The 19008-nt window shown below is 39.5% G+C and overlaps 1 protein-coding gene across 1 annotated transcript in view; it reads right to left on the bottom strand.

The window, feature by feature from the left end:
• Window positions 1-19008, bottom strand: part of eftud2 (elongation factor Tu GTP binding domain containing 2) — a 103872-nt gene that overhangs the window by 26992 nt on the left and 57872 nt on the right. Inside the window, exons 5-18 of the mRNA XM_078424931.1 lie at window positions 18575-18653; window positions 17418-17493; window positions 17235-17300; window positions 16156-16191; window positions 15982-16072; window positions 15586-15668; window positions 12573-12739; window positions 10782-10906; window positions 8167-8230; window positions 7357-7447; window positions 5176-5311; window positions 3981-4108; window positions 3525-3718; window positions 37-148 (exon numbers count right to left, since the gene is read on the bottom strand). Of these exons, the coding sequence (XP_078281057.1) occupies window positions 37-148; window positions 3525-3718; window positions 3981-4108; window positions 5176-5311; window positions 7357-7447; window positions 8167-8230; window positions 10782-10906; window positions 12573-12739; window positions 15586-15668; window positions 15982-16072; window positions 16156-16191; window positions 17235-17300; window positions 17418-17493; window positions 18575-18653 (1448 nt within the window). The remainder of the gene's footprint in view (window positions 1-36; window positions 149-3524; window positions 3719-3980; window positions 4109-5175; window positions 5312-7356; window positions 7448-8166; window positions 8231-10781; window positions 10907-12572; window positions 12740-15585; window positions 15669-15981; window positions 16073-16155; window positions 16192-17234; window positions 17301-17417; window positions 17494-18574; window positions 18654-19008) is intronic.

Below are 19008 nucleotides of genomic sequence, written 5' to 3'. Positions count from 1 at the left end.
TTCATACAAGATTGTGAAATGAAACAATTTTTTTACCTCATCATTTCCTCTTGGTTCTGTTATGGTAGCTGTCTTTACAATAGGTTGGTCCACTCCTTCTATGAGCACCCAGTTACCAGCTGGAACTCTGTTAACCTCTATGTGATATCTGAAAGGATCATTTATTAAAAAATTTAGATCAGAGACAACCAAGTGATTCAATGAAAATAACTACCTCATAATTGCAAACTGAGTATTCCTTTTTCTATTTATCAGCAATGCATTAGAATTTCAAACGGTAACCCACACAATGATTTTGTCATGCAGTATATAAATCATCGCCACTGTCATCTTAGCACGCTGGGAAACTGAATCTTATTCTATATTTCAAGGACACAGAAAAAAGAAGGCAGTCAGGAGACTTTCTCAAGATGCAAACCAGAAAAAGAATGTTATATTCATGGATTGTGCTTCACTAAAGAATAACTTGGTGCTGTGACAACTCCCCAGATGGAATAAAACCCCATGTCCTTCCCACTCACATAACGTTTGACCAATACACTGTGATCACCTGCACATTAGCTGAACCCTGAAAGCTACAGATGAGATGACTCTGACCTTAAAAACAAAATCCAGGTCCATATTTCAGGAGGAGACAAACTGATCATCTTAGCCAATTTCAATGCCAAGGTGGGAAAAAGCACAACTCTCCCGCAAGACACGAGTGGCAGAACAGTCTTGGCATAACCATGTTTCATTAGAGAAATACTCGTGCGACCTCATGACAACAGGCAATTGACATCTGTTAGTTTGTCCAAGTGAGTGTCGGAGAGATCTCTACATCATTTGCACCATGAAAGAGGCTGATGATTACTGGTCTGATCACCACATAGAAGGCTAGATCACATGGGATCCAACTGGAGACAGCTATCTGGATAGAAAATAGGCTTCACGGAAGGAAGCAGAGGGCGGTGGTGGAAGGTTGCTTTTCAGATTGCTTTATTGTGCATCAAGGGGAAAGAATGGCTATGTGGCAGCTGAAACCTGAAGTCCCATGACCCAACAAACAAATGGTGGGTGGAAGGAATGCAAGAGTCTCAGCAATTCATTGAAAGTGTGAATACTTCAACACTGTCAAGATTGTTTAAGACACAGGTACCATTCACCTCATCCCATGCTTCCTCCCGGTGGCCAAAGAGCTTTTCCTTGAATCGCAAAGTGTATCCAACCCATCTAGAGGGACTGAGAAAAAGAATTTTTCTGTTTGACACCTTCAAGTAAAATGCAGGAAACCCTTCCAAACACTTTACATGGCTCATTTCACTAAAATGTATGACTCTGTCAACTAGGAAGGACCGTGAAGCACTCTCCTCAAATTCACCTGCACACAGAAGTTCAATTCCATCTGGCCTTACAGTGCCAGAGACCCAGGTTTGATCCTGACCTCGGATGCTGCCTGTACGTTTTCTCACTGTGACCGCGTGGATTTTCTCCGGGTGCTCCGGTTTCCTCCCACATTCCAAAGATGTACTGGTTTGTAGGTTATTTGGCTTTGGTAAAAATTGTAAAGGTGACCTAAGAAAATGTAACAACTACCGAGGGATTACCCTACTTCCTGCACCCAGTAAAATTCTCAACCGGGTCATCCTCAACCGTCTTCAGGAAGCTGTAGACAAGAGGCTACGGGACCAGCAAGCAGGATTCAGGAAGGATCGCTCATGCACAGACCACATAGCAACACTACGCATCATCATTGAACAGTCTATTGAATGGAACACGTCCCTGTACATCAACTTCATTGAAGTTGACAAAGCGTTTGACAGGACAACACTATGGCGCCTAATGGACCACTATGGAATTCCCACCAAGATAATAAACGTAATCAAGAACTCGTATGATGGAACCTCATGCAAAGTTATGCATGCAGGCCAGCTCTCCCAGAGCTTTAGTGTCAAGACGGGCGTCAAGCAGGGATGTCTACTGTCAGTATTCCTGTTCCTCCTGGCAATTGACTGGATCATGATGGAAACAACTGAAGGGAAAAGAAATGGAATTCTGTGGACAATGTGGGAGCAGCTGATGACCTTGACTTTGCAGACGACAGAGCTCTCCTTTCACACACACAGATACAATGCAGGAGAAGACGGACAGACTCTTACAAGCTGCAATAAAACTTGGTCTTACACCCAATACAGCAAAGTCACATGTGATGAAGATCCACTCCAAAACCACCAACCCTCTCCTCATGCACAGCACTGCCCTGGAGGAGGTAGAAATATTCACATACCTAGGCAGTGTTGTGGACACCACCGGAGGGGCAGATGCAGACATAAAACGCAGAATCAATAAGGCTAGGGTGGTGTTTAACATGCTCAGGAAGATCTGGAGCACAAAACACATCTCAATCAACACCAAAATACGCATCTTTAACTCAAATGTGAAGCAGGTGATGCTGTATGGATCAGAGACATGGAAAACAACAAAACACACAACAAAAGGCTACAAACATTCATTAACACCTGCCTCAGGAGAATACTAAACATCTGGTGGAGAGACAAAGAAAGCAATGTGGACCTGTGGAAAAAAACAAGCCACGATCCCATTGACTTACAAATCCAAAGGAGAAAATGGAGTTGGACTGGACACACCCTCAGAAAACCTGCCACAAACATCACCCGGCAAACCCTGAAATGGAACCCCCAAGAAAAAAGGAAAAGAGGTGGCCCCAGGAACAGCTGGAGAAGAGGTGTCCAGGCTGAAATGTCTGGGAGTGGCTCAACTGGGGAGATCTCGAAAGAACCGCCAACAACCGAGTGAGGTGGAGGACATTTGTCAATGGCCTATGCTCCCAAGAGGAGCAAAGGGCTTAAGAAGAAGAAGAAAAAGTAAAAATTGTCTGTAGTTTGTAGGATAGTTCTAGATCGCTTGTCGCCGCGGACTCGGTGGGCCGAAGGGCCTGTTTCTATGTCATATCTCCCAAGTCTAAAGGATGAGGCTTACACTCAAGCAAAGGCCCTTACCAACCCCACCCCTGCAATAATAATTCCGTGAAACCAGGAAAACATGAATTGTTTCCTTCACGTCAGGAACCACCTGATGAAATTCACTTTCAGTGCACCAGCGCAGCATCTGGTCTCCCAAGGAAAAGGGCGTTTGCAGATCGTCCTAAAACGTGGCACACAACACATGGTCTAATGGGCTGCATTGATCTCTGTCCTCCCATATATTTGGACTATCGCCAGAATAGACAACTCATGGCTCTGAAATGATATCAACATTGTGTCTGTAAAATCACCTCCCATGTCCCAACCAGACTCAGTTAACTTTGTTGAACAAGCCACATAATTTGAATGCCTGATACCAAAAAACAGCAACAAAGATGACTCCGAGCTCTACCACAGGAAGAGATTGTCCGCTGGACAGATGAAATGGTTCAAGGATCATTGTAACCTCCTTGCAAATATGCCAGATCCTCAAATGACTTCTAAACATGCCTTGTTCTTGTTCAGATCCGAACGATCGATTGAAAGATTGCAAATAAATACCTTGCCACTGAAATCCAGAGCCTGCCAACAGTGCAGATTTGTGAATCTTCTTCATCTTCCAATGTGTAGTTCTCCCCAAGTACTTTCACTGGCTGCCCTGCGTGTATAGTTCCACTCAATACCCTGCCAAATGCATGAAACTGGACACCATCCTCTGTACTATACATTTTAGTGGTGTGGCACATCAGAGGCCCCTATGCAAACACAAAAAAATGCAACCATAATGTATGATAGCTCCATCAATCTATGAAAATTACAAAACAATTTGTCACTCGTCAACAAAATGTTGTATAAAAATACATCTAAAATTTAGATAGAGTAGTTCATTGTTGCTGGCATCTTCTGATCATTTAATATATGAACCATTGGTGAAAGTTGTAAGGTCGGCCCACCATCATGAGTACCAAACCATTGGGTAAACATGAACCAAAACACTTTCTAAACCATTTTACTTACATCAGGATCACATTCGAGCATTGTCTCGCCAAGGTCCAAATCCAGGCTGCCTATGTAAGTGTGTTCGATTTTGATCCTTGCACCAGACTGAGGTGATGGAATATGCTGCACACACATATCTACCAAACCTATAGAAAAGTTATATTTGGTATCATGGATTTTTAACAACAGGAATTCTTGTGAACAGCCTCGTCTAAAACCGCAATATTATTTGCAAACTGTGATAGCTTGCTATAAATTTAGAGAACAAAATGTTATATTGTGAGTTTTAAAGCAACATCGTATTCAAATTGCCTTTACAAGCAGATTCTGATGAAGATTATGTAGATAACAATTATTATGTAAATTTCTTATAGAATACATTACATTTTTCGGAAACTCGCTTCAGAAGACTTGTATCTTACAGCCACTATGAAGTGTAATGCAACATACTAATGATATTCATTATTTTATTGCAAATCAATGCAAAATATATCTGAACTGATCAGGTAATAAACCTACAACTCAAATCTTACAGCACTTAAATCTTTCAAGCTTAGATTCCAAGGCATAATTCATGGTCAGTTTAAGGTTTTCTATTCAACTTAAAATCTATCTATTTTCCATAACAGCTCCATTTAAGAGAGTATCTGCTTGCTCTACACAATTTAATATTTTGCCTCTTGGGAGTTTAATTAGCTCCATAAAATGTAAACCAACAGATATAAGGACGAGATTCTTACTGTTCAAATTAAAAATACTATTTTCAGCTACTTTACGAAGATTACCCTCCCAAGATTTTCTAATCATCCTTAATATTATAATTCCTGTAATTTTAATAGCATATTAAGCACATTTATGTTGAAATCACAGAAGAAATTTATGATATAGAAAGAGGCCATCCTTTCCAAATGAAAAAGACTAATCCTACTGTGACTTTGACAAATCCAACTCGACCCAATTGGTGCCTTGCAGATTCACGCTGATTAAAAATGGTCTTTTAAAAAAAATGTTTTGTGGTGTCTGCTGCCACTTCTTTGCCACTGAGAGCTCCAGGTCCAACCACCCTTATGAAAAATCAAAATCCTCAACTCTCCTCTAATCCCTTTACCAATTTTGTGATAGGATGTTTCTATTCACCATATTTTAAACAAGGCAACAAGAAATACATTAAAAATGTTGCCCATTGTCATTGAACATTTAACCAGTAAATTACCTGTAAATTCACCAAAGAACTTCTTGCAGACTAGTCGAAGCAAGGGCCTGATGTTTAGCTTCAGCTCCTCCTTTGTTAAATGAATCCCGAGCTCATCCAATGTACGCGGCAGAGTAGTATCCACATCACCAACAACCTGCACAGATCATATCAACTGCTTTAATACACTTAACAGAATTGATAACTGTAATCCTGGGTCTGCAATTTCTAAGTACATTTAAAATGATTATCCTTCATTCGCTCTCTAATGCCGATTTCCTGCAACTACCCTCACCCCCTCCCCACAACGCCATTTCTCCCTCTTCTCCTATCTTCCACCAATCACCGCTCCATCTTTAGCCCTGCTCCACCTGCTCTTAACACTCACTACACATTGCAATTCTTTTCTTAATGTGAAGAAATAACAAAATGTAAAGATTAACAATATTCACAAGATGTGACTAACTCATTCTATGTTCATTTCCTAATGAAAAATAATTCAATCTAGATTTTTAGACATCCGAAGGTCAGAAACAAGGTATTTATTTGATATTTTGAGTCAAATGTCATCAGTAAACAAAAGCATCAGGAAGTGCTCCATTGAAAATCTCTAACCACTGTGGCTTAAATTGGACATCATGACAGCATGTTCAGCTTTGGGTGGCTCTGCAAACAAAAAACACCTCCACTTCAATCCTCTATGTAGAGACAACAATCTTGGGATGTCACATTCCGTTTCAACAGCAACACTGTCCCCATTCTGGCCAAATGAGAAGATCCCCAGAGTTGAAGCACTGACATTATGTACATCAAAGTTATAAACTAACAGCTTAGTCTTTTATTTTCTATTACATTTAGTATAAACATAACTTTTCCATACATTTATGTGTTTGAGTACATTATTTACTACATTTCCTTATGACAGAAAGGGACCATTTGTCCCATTTGTCCTATTGAGTCAGCTCTCAGAACAATCCTATTAGAAACATAGAAAATTGGTGCATGAGTAGGCCACTCGGCCCTTCGAGCCAGCACCGCCATTCAATATGATCATGGCTGATCATCCAAAATCAGTAACCCGTTCCGTTTTTTTCTCCATATCCCTTGATTCCCTTAGCCCCAAGAGCAAAATCTGACTCTCTCTTGAAAATATCCCGTGAATTGGCTTCCACTGCCTTCTGTGGCAGAGAATTCCACAGATTCACAACTCTCTGGTTTTTCCTCATCTCAATCCTAAATGGCCTACCCCTTATTCTTAAACTGTGACCCCTGGTTCTGGACACCCCCAACACCAAGAACATTTTATTCCCCAACTTATGTCTGTGTAACCTATTATCTTAATATCTGCTTAATACCCATTAACACTCCCCGATTCTCCAACTAGCATTTGCAGGAGCCAATTCACCCACCAAACATCAGATCTTTGGGATACAGGTACAAATAGGAGCAGCCAGAGGAAGCCCATATGATCACCGTGAAAATGTGCAAACTTCACATGGCAGCACCATGTATGTAATGCGAGTGCTTCTACATTGCAGATTTTCCCATTTGGTGAACTGTATTGCTGTTGAAATGGAATGTTTCATCCCACGATTGTTGTCGCTACATAATTCTAGGGCAGCACAATAGCATTATGGTAGAATTGCAGCCTTATAGCGCCAGAGAAGCGGGTTCAATCCTGACCACGGGTGCTGTCTGTACGAGTTTGTACAATCTCCCTGGGACCACTTGGGTTTTCTCCGGGTACTCCTCCCACACTCCAGGCTTGTAGGTTAATTCGCTTCTGTAAATTGTGCTTAATGTGTAGGATAGTGCTAGTATGCGGGATGATTGCTGGTAGGTGCGGACTCGGTTTGTATGAAGGGCCTGTTTCCAGGCTGTATCTCTAAAGTAAACTAAAGCAATAATGTCCTTTGAACTGTCCCATCTGGAGCATCGCTGTGCTGCCTAACTTGTTTATTTAAACAAAAGTCACAAATTTCACTTCTGTCCCGTCTTGACTTGCATAGTTTTAAATTTCATCAGAATAACTTGACCAAAAGCTATGCGAAATGTTAGTCTATTCTTTCCACAAATGCACAACGACCTCCTAGATTTTATTTTTGTTCAAGACTTCCAACATAAACAGTGGAAATTATCATGTAATATGGTTAGCAACATACAGTTTCCATCATATCAATTACATAATTTTGCTTTGCATACCTGAGAAAGAATTTTATAAACAGGTTCTAGAATAAACTCTACAAAACTTCTCTGAGCGTTACTGGTTGGTGCTTTCTTTGTAAACTTTCGTCTGCAAGGGAAAATTCGTTTTTGTATACATTAGCTGGAAATCAGTTACAAGTTGTTGCATTTTAACAGAAAAGTAGACATAAATATTTAACAAGCCAATTTATAAACTAATATCATTAAATACACATTAAAAATCTATTTACAAATTCTTATCTTTCCTTTTCAGTACTACGTAAGCTAGTTGGATCAAGCTAATCAATAAATGTAATTCAATCATCAGTGGGTAGAAAAAATACCAGTGAAGTCAGAGTACAGTCCACATGTTCTTCACTTTAACTGTTGATGAATAGTCACTTTTATTAAACCCAAGTTCTAATGTCAGAGCTGAACCCGGTCATGGAACATAGTCACTTTGATTCTATTTTAAGAGTGTCTCATTACACCATTTATATAATATAAAATATAATAAGGGTGGTTATGAGGCAGATACAATAGTGGCATTTAAGAGACTTTTGAATAGGCACATGAATATGCAGGGAATGGTGAGATAAGGATCACGTGCAGACAGATAAGAGTTTGTCTTAATATCATGTTCAATACAGAGATTGTGGGCCATGGGCATAATCAGCCTGGAAAATCCAAAGATCCATTTTCTTTAACACTAACATTGGTAGCCCTTAATTTTCTTGAAACAAAAGAGAAAATATATCATCATATTGGATAAAGATTCAGCTGCAGGATTACAAGGATAAGAAACGACTCGAGTAAACTTAAACTTACGCTTTTGGATTAAAGTAAATGTCACCCCACAGACGCTTTGCAAACTCTGTATAGTTAATGTCCCCTTTAAAACAAAATAAAAAGATTTCTACAACATCTCAATAAACAGCAATGATAGAGAATGTCTTCAAGTAAAACAAAATTATTTTTGAACAGAATATTCTCATCGTCTAGAAAACCTTTTACAATTGCCAACTATCAAATGGTTAAGTTGGACAATAGACAGGTTATAAGTGAACAGATCAGGATGCTCGTGAAGTGTGCTTTGATGTTTACGGGTGAAGAATAACAGTTATTAGGGATGGCACATTGGCGCAGATGGTAGAGCTGCTGCCTCATAGTGCCAGTGACCTGGGTTCAATCCTGACCTGGACTGCTGTCTACCTGGAGTTTGTACATTCTATCTGTAACTGCATGGGTGTCCACTGGGTGCTCCAGTTTCCTCCACATCCCACAACATGCAGGTTTGTAGATTATTTGGCCTCTGTAAATTACTCCTAGTGGAAGCAAAAATGGGATAACAGAACTAGAATGAGTGGGTGATCAATCTGTGTGGACTCAGTGGACTGAAGGGCCTGTTTCAATGCTGTATCTCTAAAAAAAAGCCAGTGGAAAATCGGATATGATAAAGTTTCCTAACTGAAGTGATGTGTATATTTTGTTTGTAGCAACATAAATTAAGACAAAAAACTGAGCAGTCACATGCAAATATTACTTTGACTCATAGGATGCGCTTGAACTGGTTGGCAATGCAACCATGAAGATGTTGCAGTGATTAGCCACTGGTTCCAGTTCTTTTAGTTCTATTGATCTGTCTTGTTTGCTGTTCTGTGATGTGAGCAAATGCAAGGAGCACAGATTCTGCACTTCGTGATTCATAACAATAATCAAAGAGTTTTCACAATGTGATGCACTCATACATTTAATGTAGAATATTTAACTTTTATCTTTAAACATTGCTCATCCAAGTGGATCTGTAAGCAATTGGCTCACATTTGCACTCTGGCATTTGTCAGAGTTAGCTGAGCCAGCAACAAGAGAAAGCAGCATGATCGGGCAAATATACTGAACAGATACTGCAGATCAGTGAAGCAGACATAAAAGCGATTTTGCATTGAATAATAGCCAGGGGGAAAAAACAGATAAAAAACCATTTTATTTTCAAGAGATCAGATTTCCATCTCCCGTTTCCAGATATCCAGAGTAAGCCAATTTATTTGGCACCAACTCTCAATAAAAGTGGACTAGAACAACAAATGCCAAATTTGTGGAAAGTACTATTTCTTGATTTTTTGAAAATCTTGAATCCAGGAAAGTAATCATATCAGCCGATAATCGTACAGTGCACAAAATTACACAGAAAATACATCTAAGGCATGTTCCAGATAATCCCTTCTAAACCTTTACCTAATATGATTAGTATAACTTTTTGTGTTTCACCTTTCTAAGCTTTTCCTTAGAATGGCCCCAATGTTGTCAGCCTTGATTGATTCCTGATATGTTTTACCTAATTTTTTCTTCTGTGTTTTTCAGTGTCTACTTGTGTTTTTGGTCTCTATACTTAGTTCACCTGCCACAACTGAAGCACCTGGTAAATGTTCATCACATCCTTTCATAATCTGAACCAAAGTTATCAGGTTATCCCACAGCTTTATATTAAGAGTTCCAGTTTGTTTAATTTAGGTATAAGAGGTTTGAGAGGTATAACTTTACAGCTCAAGGAGCTTTGTAATATTTTTGTACTTCTCAATGCCTCTAAAACCACTTTATGATATAGAGAACAGAAATCGGAAGAGTGCCTTGCCATTAACATACCAAGATTGATTGGATGTTGTTCTAAATGGTCTGGAGAAGGACATTCTTATCGCTATGCAGTGACTACCAAAACTTTAGAGATATTACTATCCTTATCCATGTCTACATCTCAGTCCCCTTTCACCATGTTCATTATTACATTTCACTCTTAAATATTGACTTTTCAACACTTCAATTGAACCTGCTGTCTAACTATGTGAATTCCACAATTTGGATGATTTGTTTTTTCTAAATGTGACTTTAACTGAATTTTGTTCAAGTTTAAGATTTCATTTAATTAAAAATGACATTTCAATACAACGGAGAATGTCTACTTTTCAAACCAATATACCACCTTTATTTTTTATTTTAACTGTCTCGGCAAAACAAACTCAATCTCCTTACTGAAGAATATATTAGCAAATCTCTCATCATAGGCAAAGTTCTTCAACTCAGTCGAATTATTGATGGATAACTTCCAAGATCAGTATATTGCTTCATAAGACTGTATTCCCAAAATGGATCCAATATTCTATAAGATTCCCGACAGTGCCATGCATATCATGGATACCTCTATGCTTCATACTTTAGATTACCTCTGAAACAACCCTTCATACCACTGACTGCATTCGTGAGTTCATTTTAGATAACCTGTATATTCTGATTCATTACTCATTTTTCCATAGGTGCACTTAAATGCAGCCAATTTTTAAAACTTTTCTCATTATCAAAGCAGATCTCCATCTATGCACTATTGAAAATGTATTAGTCTAAAATTGCTAAACAATTATTTGTCATCTCTAATTATAATGTGTGCTCACCATAAGTATCAGCATAGATCTTGGCGAAGGATCCCAGAGTGAAGCAAATACTGTACTGAGAACTGGCAAAGCAAACATTACCCAGAAGAGGTGAAACAATGAGATTTTCATCCGTTGAATAGACACTGTGGAAAGAGATGGAAAAAAACAAATTATATAATTTCCAATAGTGCCTTTTAAATCTGTCACAAAGATAAACAAATACTTTTAGAGTACATAACACATGATGGAATGGCAGGAACTGCACAGAACCAAACGGTCAAATAGCTACTTTTAAGCTGCAGGACATCTCTAGGTTATAATAATAATAATAATAATGTATTTTATTTATATAGCGCTTTTCATATACTCAAAGACGCTTTACAGAGATTTAGAGAACATAGGGAAATTAATAAATAGATAAATAAGTAAATAAATAAACGAACAGAGAAAGGAGACAGAAGGTGAGGTGACCTTCAGTGGTTGAAGGCAGTACTGAACAGGTGAGACTTCAGCGATGTTTTGAATGTGGTGAGTGTGGAGGAGTCTCTAACGGTTTGGGGTAGTGAGTTCCATAGGGTGGGAGCAGCGATGGAGAAAGCCCTGTCCCCCCAGGATCTGAGTTTGGTCTGGATGTGGGGGGATAGGAGATTGGCAGCAGCAGAGCGGTATTATGACAGGGTTTCATTTGGAGATATAGTTTGGAACCAGGCCCTTTGGCCACCGAGTCCGTACCTGTATACCAAGTCTATCCTGGCGCGGTAAGGCAGCAGCTTTACCACTGCACCACTGTTCATGAACCAAACTGTTTGTAAGTTAGAAATGAACAAAACCGATAGGTGTGTTGGAGAAGATGACAGGAACAGATGTGATGGGAAAGCAAGCAGGAGTGTGAAGAGCAGCCACCAGACGGCCTCACTGACTCAATGAGTGAGCAGGCTCTGCGTTCCGAGCTCTGCTCAATCCAACCTGATTGTTGCCGGGTTTTTTGGGGGGAGGCAGGAGAATGGGGCGAGAAGGCATGTGGAAATGTTGTTCCCATCCAGCAGAAGATGCCCGCACTCCTGCAGCAGCTGGTAAATTCATCCTGCCAGTCTCCCAAATGCTCATATTTATAGAGAGCCCATAGGTCAGGCGATCTTAACCAAGGAAGGACCTGTACAATGTCAAGATACCAGTTCATTCTTCATTATATACAACTCCCTTATCGTGTTCAAGTTCGTGACAGGAAGTTTTCCTATACAAAAATCATTTCCTTTTCTTAAGTGGAAAAACATGTTTTTAGCTCTTGGCAAAAATATCACTTGAAATGTTCACTTTGAAGGAGGGCAAAGTTTTCATCATCTGTCTTGCAACCACAGAATCCTCTGCTGGCTAACAAGGAGGCATTGAAGATACCAATTAATATTTCCATGCTATGTTATCAACACCAAATACATTATTTGTGCTAAAACCGCAGTGCACAAAAGACTACAAATCCAAAATAATTTATATACTCAAATATGCTATGACAGAAATGACTCTCTATTCAATTCCAAAAATATATATATATTCTACAGCTGCAGCATCATTGCAGTTATTTATGTATTGAGATAATTTTAACATATTTTTGAGAGTTGAGATTTCAGTCTTTGTATTTTTATTTCAATTCATACCAATTACATCCAGATATGGATTCCTCTTGGAAAAGAAATAGAGTGAAATGGAGTTTCTTCACAACTTACACAAATCTCAAATAAACAAGAATAAAAGTATTCTACACAATAGCATAAAAATTACAGCTTTTTCAAACATAGAGAAGTGACAACCTACCTAAGCAAACCATTGACTTCATCCACAATGTGACGTAGTTTGTAATAGGCATCAGTCGGTGGTAGCTTTAACTCCAGGATAAGTCTGTCTATTTTATTGATGCAAACAGTGACAGCCAGTTTCTCCTGTACAGCATGTTTGACTAGTCTTTCAGTGTTCAGCATTACCTGCACGTTACACAAATATATCAAATCACACATGTTGCATATAACTAAAAATAAAAGAGTTGTTAACAAAACTGATCAGATATCTAACAGCTAAGCCCTTGTTAATTTTTTTATTTTATTTTGTGTAAATATACTTGGCTCAAGAATCAAAGGGATGTGGCACCAATAAGGAATGGAAAGTTTCCAAATTTGTTTGATTCACATTTAATTCACTGGGGCTATAGATTCATAGTGTCATTCCATTTTACATGGGATCTTTTATTAAAATTTATAAGAGATTCTATTATAAGCAGGCAGTAAATTTCCATTTCTCCTCTCGGGTAATTATCTAACCTCAAAAAGAAATGTGCATTTACTTATTGGCCTCTTTTTCCACAACATGGAGAATGCCAATCCATCGACTTTCAAAGACTTTCCTGAATCAAACGGACTCAAATTTGAGCCAAAACTGCAAATTCTTAAATAAATCCTTAAGCAAAAAGGATGAAAGGGTTGCATTTATATATTCTCAGAAACACTCAGTGTTTTACTGGCAGTGAAATACTTTCTAAGTGCAGTAATTGTTGCAATGAATGAAATGCAGTGATTGATTTGAGGCAGATATTTCTGGGACAGCATCCTCTCCCTTGGAGGTTGCTCGGATCCCTTTGACAGGCTGACAGAACTGGAGAGGCCAATCCCCAGCTTCACTGGTAATAGTTGGGTCCAATTAGCTGCTATTGGGTGGCCGCTTAAACCTTCAGCCTACTCCCTATAAAACCCAGGCAGAGGAGACTGGGAGAAGATGAGGAGTAGAAGAGAAAGACTGAAGAGGAAGAAAGAAGAGAGTGAGGCAGGGAGATAAAGTGGGCTGCCTCCCTCTTAGTTGTGTTCCCTTGTCACAGGTATGAGGAAGACTGCGCCACTGGGACAGACCCGAGACCACCAGGTGGTCAAGACTGGACTGCCAGGAAAGAAGACCGAGGCAGCCAGCGCCTCTACCCAAGGCTAAGCCTAGGTGGCCAAGGAAAGCCTGAGATGCCAGAACCTCTTCCTACTCTAGACAATGAGGGACTGTGCGCAGGCGCACGCACACACACACACACACACACACAGGCAAATATGACCGCCAGGATAATCCAGAGACTGCAGTGTCGCCTCTCCAAGCCTAAAGCTGAGCTGCCAGCTCCAGAAGCAGGGGTGAACCGCAGGAAGAAGACTGAGATCGCCACGTCTTATTCTTTGGTCCTTCGAAGACCAGGACTAAGATGCTGGAACAAGCCCGAGATCGCTGGTGTTATTGTGCGTGCGCTCTGACGGTGAGGGACAGTGCCCCCATGTGGTCCTGGACTTTCTTACCACTGTAAATAGAATAAATCATGTGAGTTCACCCTAGGGTGAGTGTCGGTGTTGTCACAGTTCAACAGCGTCGTCATATCCCACACCAGTTAAGTAATAACAATGGGATTAGCTTTCCTTGAGATGTTTAGTTTAATTTAGGGATACAGCATGGAAACAGGCCCTTTGACCACCTAGTTCACACTAGTTCTACGTTGTCCGACTTTTTCATCCGTTCCCTACACTAACATCAATTTACAGAGGTCAGTTAACCTAGAAACACCTACATCTTTAGGAGGAATCTGGAGCACCCATAAGAAACCCACATGATCACAGGGAGAATGTGCAAGCTCCACACAGGCAGCACCAGAGGTCAGGATTGAACCCGTTTGGCGCCGTGAGGCAGCAGTTCTACCAGCTATACCACTGTGCTACACTGTGTTGGTTGAGGGATAAATATCAGCAGGACTTCTCCTTTGCAACAGTGCAGCACAACTTTAATTTTTGCAGTCATTCTATATTTACATCTACAGGTGGCTGAACCATACAAAACATGAAAGCAGTAGGGTCTGTCATGGTAGAGTCTTTATAACATCTGTCTAGGCAAAAGCAGGAATGTCTCCTCTGGATCCAACAATTTACTCAACAAACAGAAACAATGTAATCTGTCTGCTCCCCAACACTGCCAATGGATAAGGTAGCTATCAGTTATACTTCTATCCCAATTAAAGCACTAACTAGTTTCACTGTCGCCCTGGTGAGTTTCATTGTCCGTAACTCATTTCCACCTAGCCCACAGCTAACAATGGCCCGTTTCCTTTATCATCATTACTTTTTGCATTCACTTGTTCTATATCTCATGTTTCCCTTTCCCTTTCCCCAGACTCTCAGTCTGAAGAAGGGTCTCGACCCAAAACATCACCTATTCCTTTTCTCCAGAGATTTTGTCTGACCCGCTGAGATACTCCAGCATTTTGTGGCCTAACTAACGTTTTGTACAACTGTAACAAGGCATTTCAACTCCCAGAATCAGTGCCTTAGCAGATGAAGGCCAACATGCCATATGCCTTTCTCACCAGCCTACCTATTTGCATTCCCACTTTCAGGAACTATACCCCAAGGACCCTGTTCAACAACACTCCCCAGGACCCTGCCGTTCACTGTGTATGCTCTGCCCTTATTTAACATCCCAAATTACATCACCTTGCACTTGTCCATGGGTTAAATTGAATCTGCCATTCCCTTGCCCACTTTCCCCATTGAGATGTAACCTTACAACAACCTTCTTCACGGTCCACTATACCATCAATGTTGGTGTCATCTGTTGGATTATCTGATGAAACTGAAAAAATATCCCTATCTTCGTATTCTGAGAACTCACATCAATACTAGAATCCAGAGCACACCTTCTATCCAGTTTTTTCAAAAAGCAATATCATAAGCTATCTAAATTTCCATGGTCTTCATGCATCTGTGTTGAGACTCAGTATTACATAGAAATTCTTTACTGTCTGCAAGAACCTACTCACCCCCTCTGCTGCATCGATGAACAGTATCATGCCATCTGAGATTCTGAAACCAGCCGTAACCTCGTCAGAGAAGTTTACATGACCTGAAAATGAAATAAAATACTTTGTTTTTCAGACTACCATGGTATGAGATTTGTTGTAAGTTCAGCTAATGTACAGAAAACAGAGGAACAGTGAGGAACTCCCCCTCCATTGAAGAGAACAGAAAATGTACAAATTTTACTGTCAGCTATTTTTAAATATGAAAGATGAGAAATCCTAGAGTTCCAATTCAAAGTAAACATGCTACTTGAAACCATTTTTAACGGAATGACATACCTGTACAATGTAATATGATTTTTTTTAGAGGTCACTGGATATATTTTAAGACATTTAAAATCAGTTTACGGAACTCACCCGGAGTATCAATGATGTTGAAGAGATAGGATTTTCCCTTGGAATCTGGAAGTACCATTGTGACAGGCGTACTTTTTATACCTACTCCTCTCTAGAAAAGAATATAGAATAAGTTGTCTGAGTGAATTTCTAAAAGCAGCCAGATATTAATAAAGATTGAATAAGTACACATACCTCCTGTTCCGTAAAGAGTATATCGGTGTATCGAAGCTGAAGAAAAAAGACAAAATATAATTAATCTTTTTCTTTGTTTATTGATCTGGATATACTTTATTTTGGCTGCACCAATTTGGCTTCAATTTATCAATTATCTAATTCATCAATTTATCTTACCTTTCATTCATTGTTCTTTATCTCTCCACGTCACCATCTATATCTCTCGTTTCCCTTATCCCTAACCAGTCTGAAGAAGGGTCTCGACCCGAAACATCACCCTTTCCTTCTCTCCAGAGATGTTGTCTGTCCAGCTTTTTGTGTCTATCTTCAATTTATCAGAGTCTGGCACATTCAAGGAAAATATTTCCTTCATTCTCGGGTGATGCATAAGGTTCCTTCTCATGCATCCATTCTATTCTAACCTTTCAGTATCCTTCTGCCCACTTAAACTGTTATTGGCATTATCCAATGTTTGAATAAATTCTTCCAGTGTAACTGATGTAGCTGCATCTTAGATGATTCTGTGCTTCTGATCTGCTATCTCTTCCACTCTCTTCTCTCCTGTAACCAATCATCCCATTACACAGTTGGCGCTAGGCCATCAGCTAGATGGGTTAACATTGGACCATCATACAGTCATTTACATTTGAAGTCAATGTCCTTAGCCTAAAGTTAAATTTACATTGATAGGATGAGGATAAGATGAAACTGGAATAAACTAATAACTTCTACAATTCGGATTTTTGAAAGATCTGAGCTACATACATCAGGCCTCCAGCATAATAAACATTGAATTATTTTTTAAGTTACATAAACTTCAGCAAAAAACTGAAATAACTGACTTCAAATGGTGTGTGAAGATTATAGCAGCCAACAATGTATTAGTGGGGCAAATATATTTTCACTCGATTTGTTTTTTTTCTCTTAATATTGAAGTCAATTATTCACTGAAGATTTAAAGGAATTTAAAAAACTATTAATATTACTGCGAAGCATAGGAAATGTATTAAAATACGAATAATGGTAAAGCAATCTTTAAGTATTGCTCGATAAATATATAAGATTGAGAAAATACATCAAGTTGGCAAAATGCTTACATCACGGTCGTCCTTTTTACGAATCTCTGGGTGTGTTTGTTCAATCAAGCAATCAACAAAATTTGTCTGAAATAAATTATTGTAAGATGTGTTTATTATTTTTTTACACATGTACTCTAGTTAAATTATATTTCAAACTATCCTCTTCAATTAAAGCAGCAACTTCACACATCTAACACATACCTTCCCATGATGTAGATGCCCACAAAGAGTAATATTTCGAATTAGTTCAGAATTATCCATCAAATCTGCAAGAAACCTGAGATGAAGTAATAGAGGTTTAATGATTTACATGGATGTTTATAATTTCACTTCAGGAACATTCAAACATGAACTAAACTGGCAACAGAAAATAAACATTCAACCATGCAGTTAAAAATACAGGCCCACCACCGATTTTCCAGCAACGGTAGACTGACACCACCTTTAATCCAGACAAAATCATGAGAGTGCACTTGAAATCCCACCCGGAAGTCCCCCCAAAAATGTGGTGCCTCGGCCGGGTGAGGCAGTCAATCTCAACCTCATGTGACTTCCACGCCAATCGGCAGGTTGAATTTGGTCCCTGCGGCCAGGGCTCTGGAACTCGAGCCCGGCTGGAGCCAGCAGATCCCAGAGTTCCCAGAGGCAAATTCCAGGGCCAATCGGTGGGTCAAATTTTCCTTCTGTGGCCAGGGTTCTGGAACTCCAGCCCAGTGGACATCCAAGGCTGACTTTGCAGGCACGGTTACTTGGCTCCCTGGCGGCCTAGCTGTACCGTTCCGGTACCTTTGGACTCCTCTCTGCAGCCTTGACTTCTGTTGGTCCGATAAAACAGATAATCCAGAAAGGCTCTGGAGCCAAGGGTGCCAGAAAACCAGAGGTGGATATTGAAGAAAAGTGATTGTTTGTGGCCCCCTGTGCATTTAAACATTATTTGGATGGCAAGGGATGAATGGAAGACGGTTGATATGCAAAGAACCCACTTGCTGTGAATAAGTCTGAAGAAGGGTCTCAACCCGAAACGTCACCCATTCCTTCTCTCCTGAGATGCTGCCTGACCTGCTGAGTTACTCCAGCATTTTGTGAAATAAATGCCGTGAATAAGTAAACTTTTACAGGAGGATGGGAGCCTTTCCACTAATCAGAAACGAAATGTAAATCTTGATAGAAGAGGCCAAAAACGTTGGTACAGACTATGTAATAAGTCAGAGCTCCAAAAGAGATGGTTTGGCTTGAACTAAGGCTCAATCACTCTACTTATCTGCAATACCTATAAGCCGAATGCAGTCAATACTTCCAATGGATTATGATTTCATTTTGAAATCATTTTTCAAGATACTGTAAAATCATTTACTTACTCCATATCATACACTGTTTCTGGTAACTCTTGTTCCATCAATGTAAATTTCTTTTTCTTGACAGGTTTAATAATGGGTTCTGAAAGACAAAAAACTCTTGAGTTTTCAAAACAGCAATAGGTGATTCTGTTAAGTGAAATAAAAATTATCCATCAGCAACTTCACAGATATTGCAACAGCATAAAAGACCATTAATAGCAATGTAGAAAATTATGAAGGCATCAGAAGAAATGAGAATCGAGCATTTAAAAGATTATGCACTGATTTTAGTTCAAATCAGTTTTCTTGAAATCTCCTCCTTTGACCATGATCATTAACTTTTCAGTAAATGTAGAGTAGTCACATGGTGCAACAAAGAATGATGCTCCACACTATGTTCCAGTAACACGACACCAGCTTATCACAATATTATTGACATAATAAAATCTGACAGA

This window comes from Rhinoraja longicauda, chromosome 29, assembly GCF_053455715.1.
Source record: "Rhinoraja longicauda isolate Sanriku21f chromosome 29, sRhiLon1.1, whole genome shotgun sequence".
Lineage (NCBI taxonomy): Eukaryota > Metazoa > Chordata > Chondrichthyes > Rajiformes > Arhynchobatidae > Rhinoraja > Rhinoraja longicauda.
The sequence above is the reverse complement of the archived record's forward strand: the minus strand, read 5'-3'. Positions and strand labels throughout refer to the sequence as shown.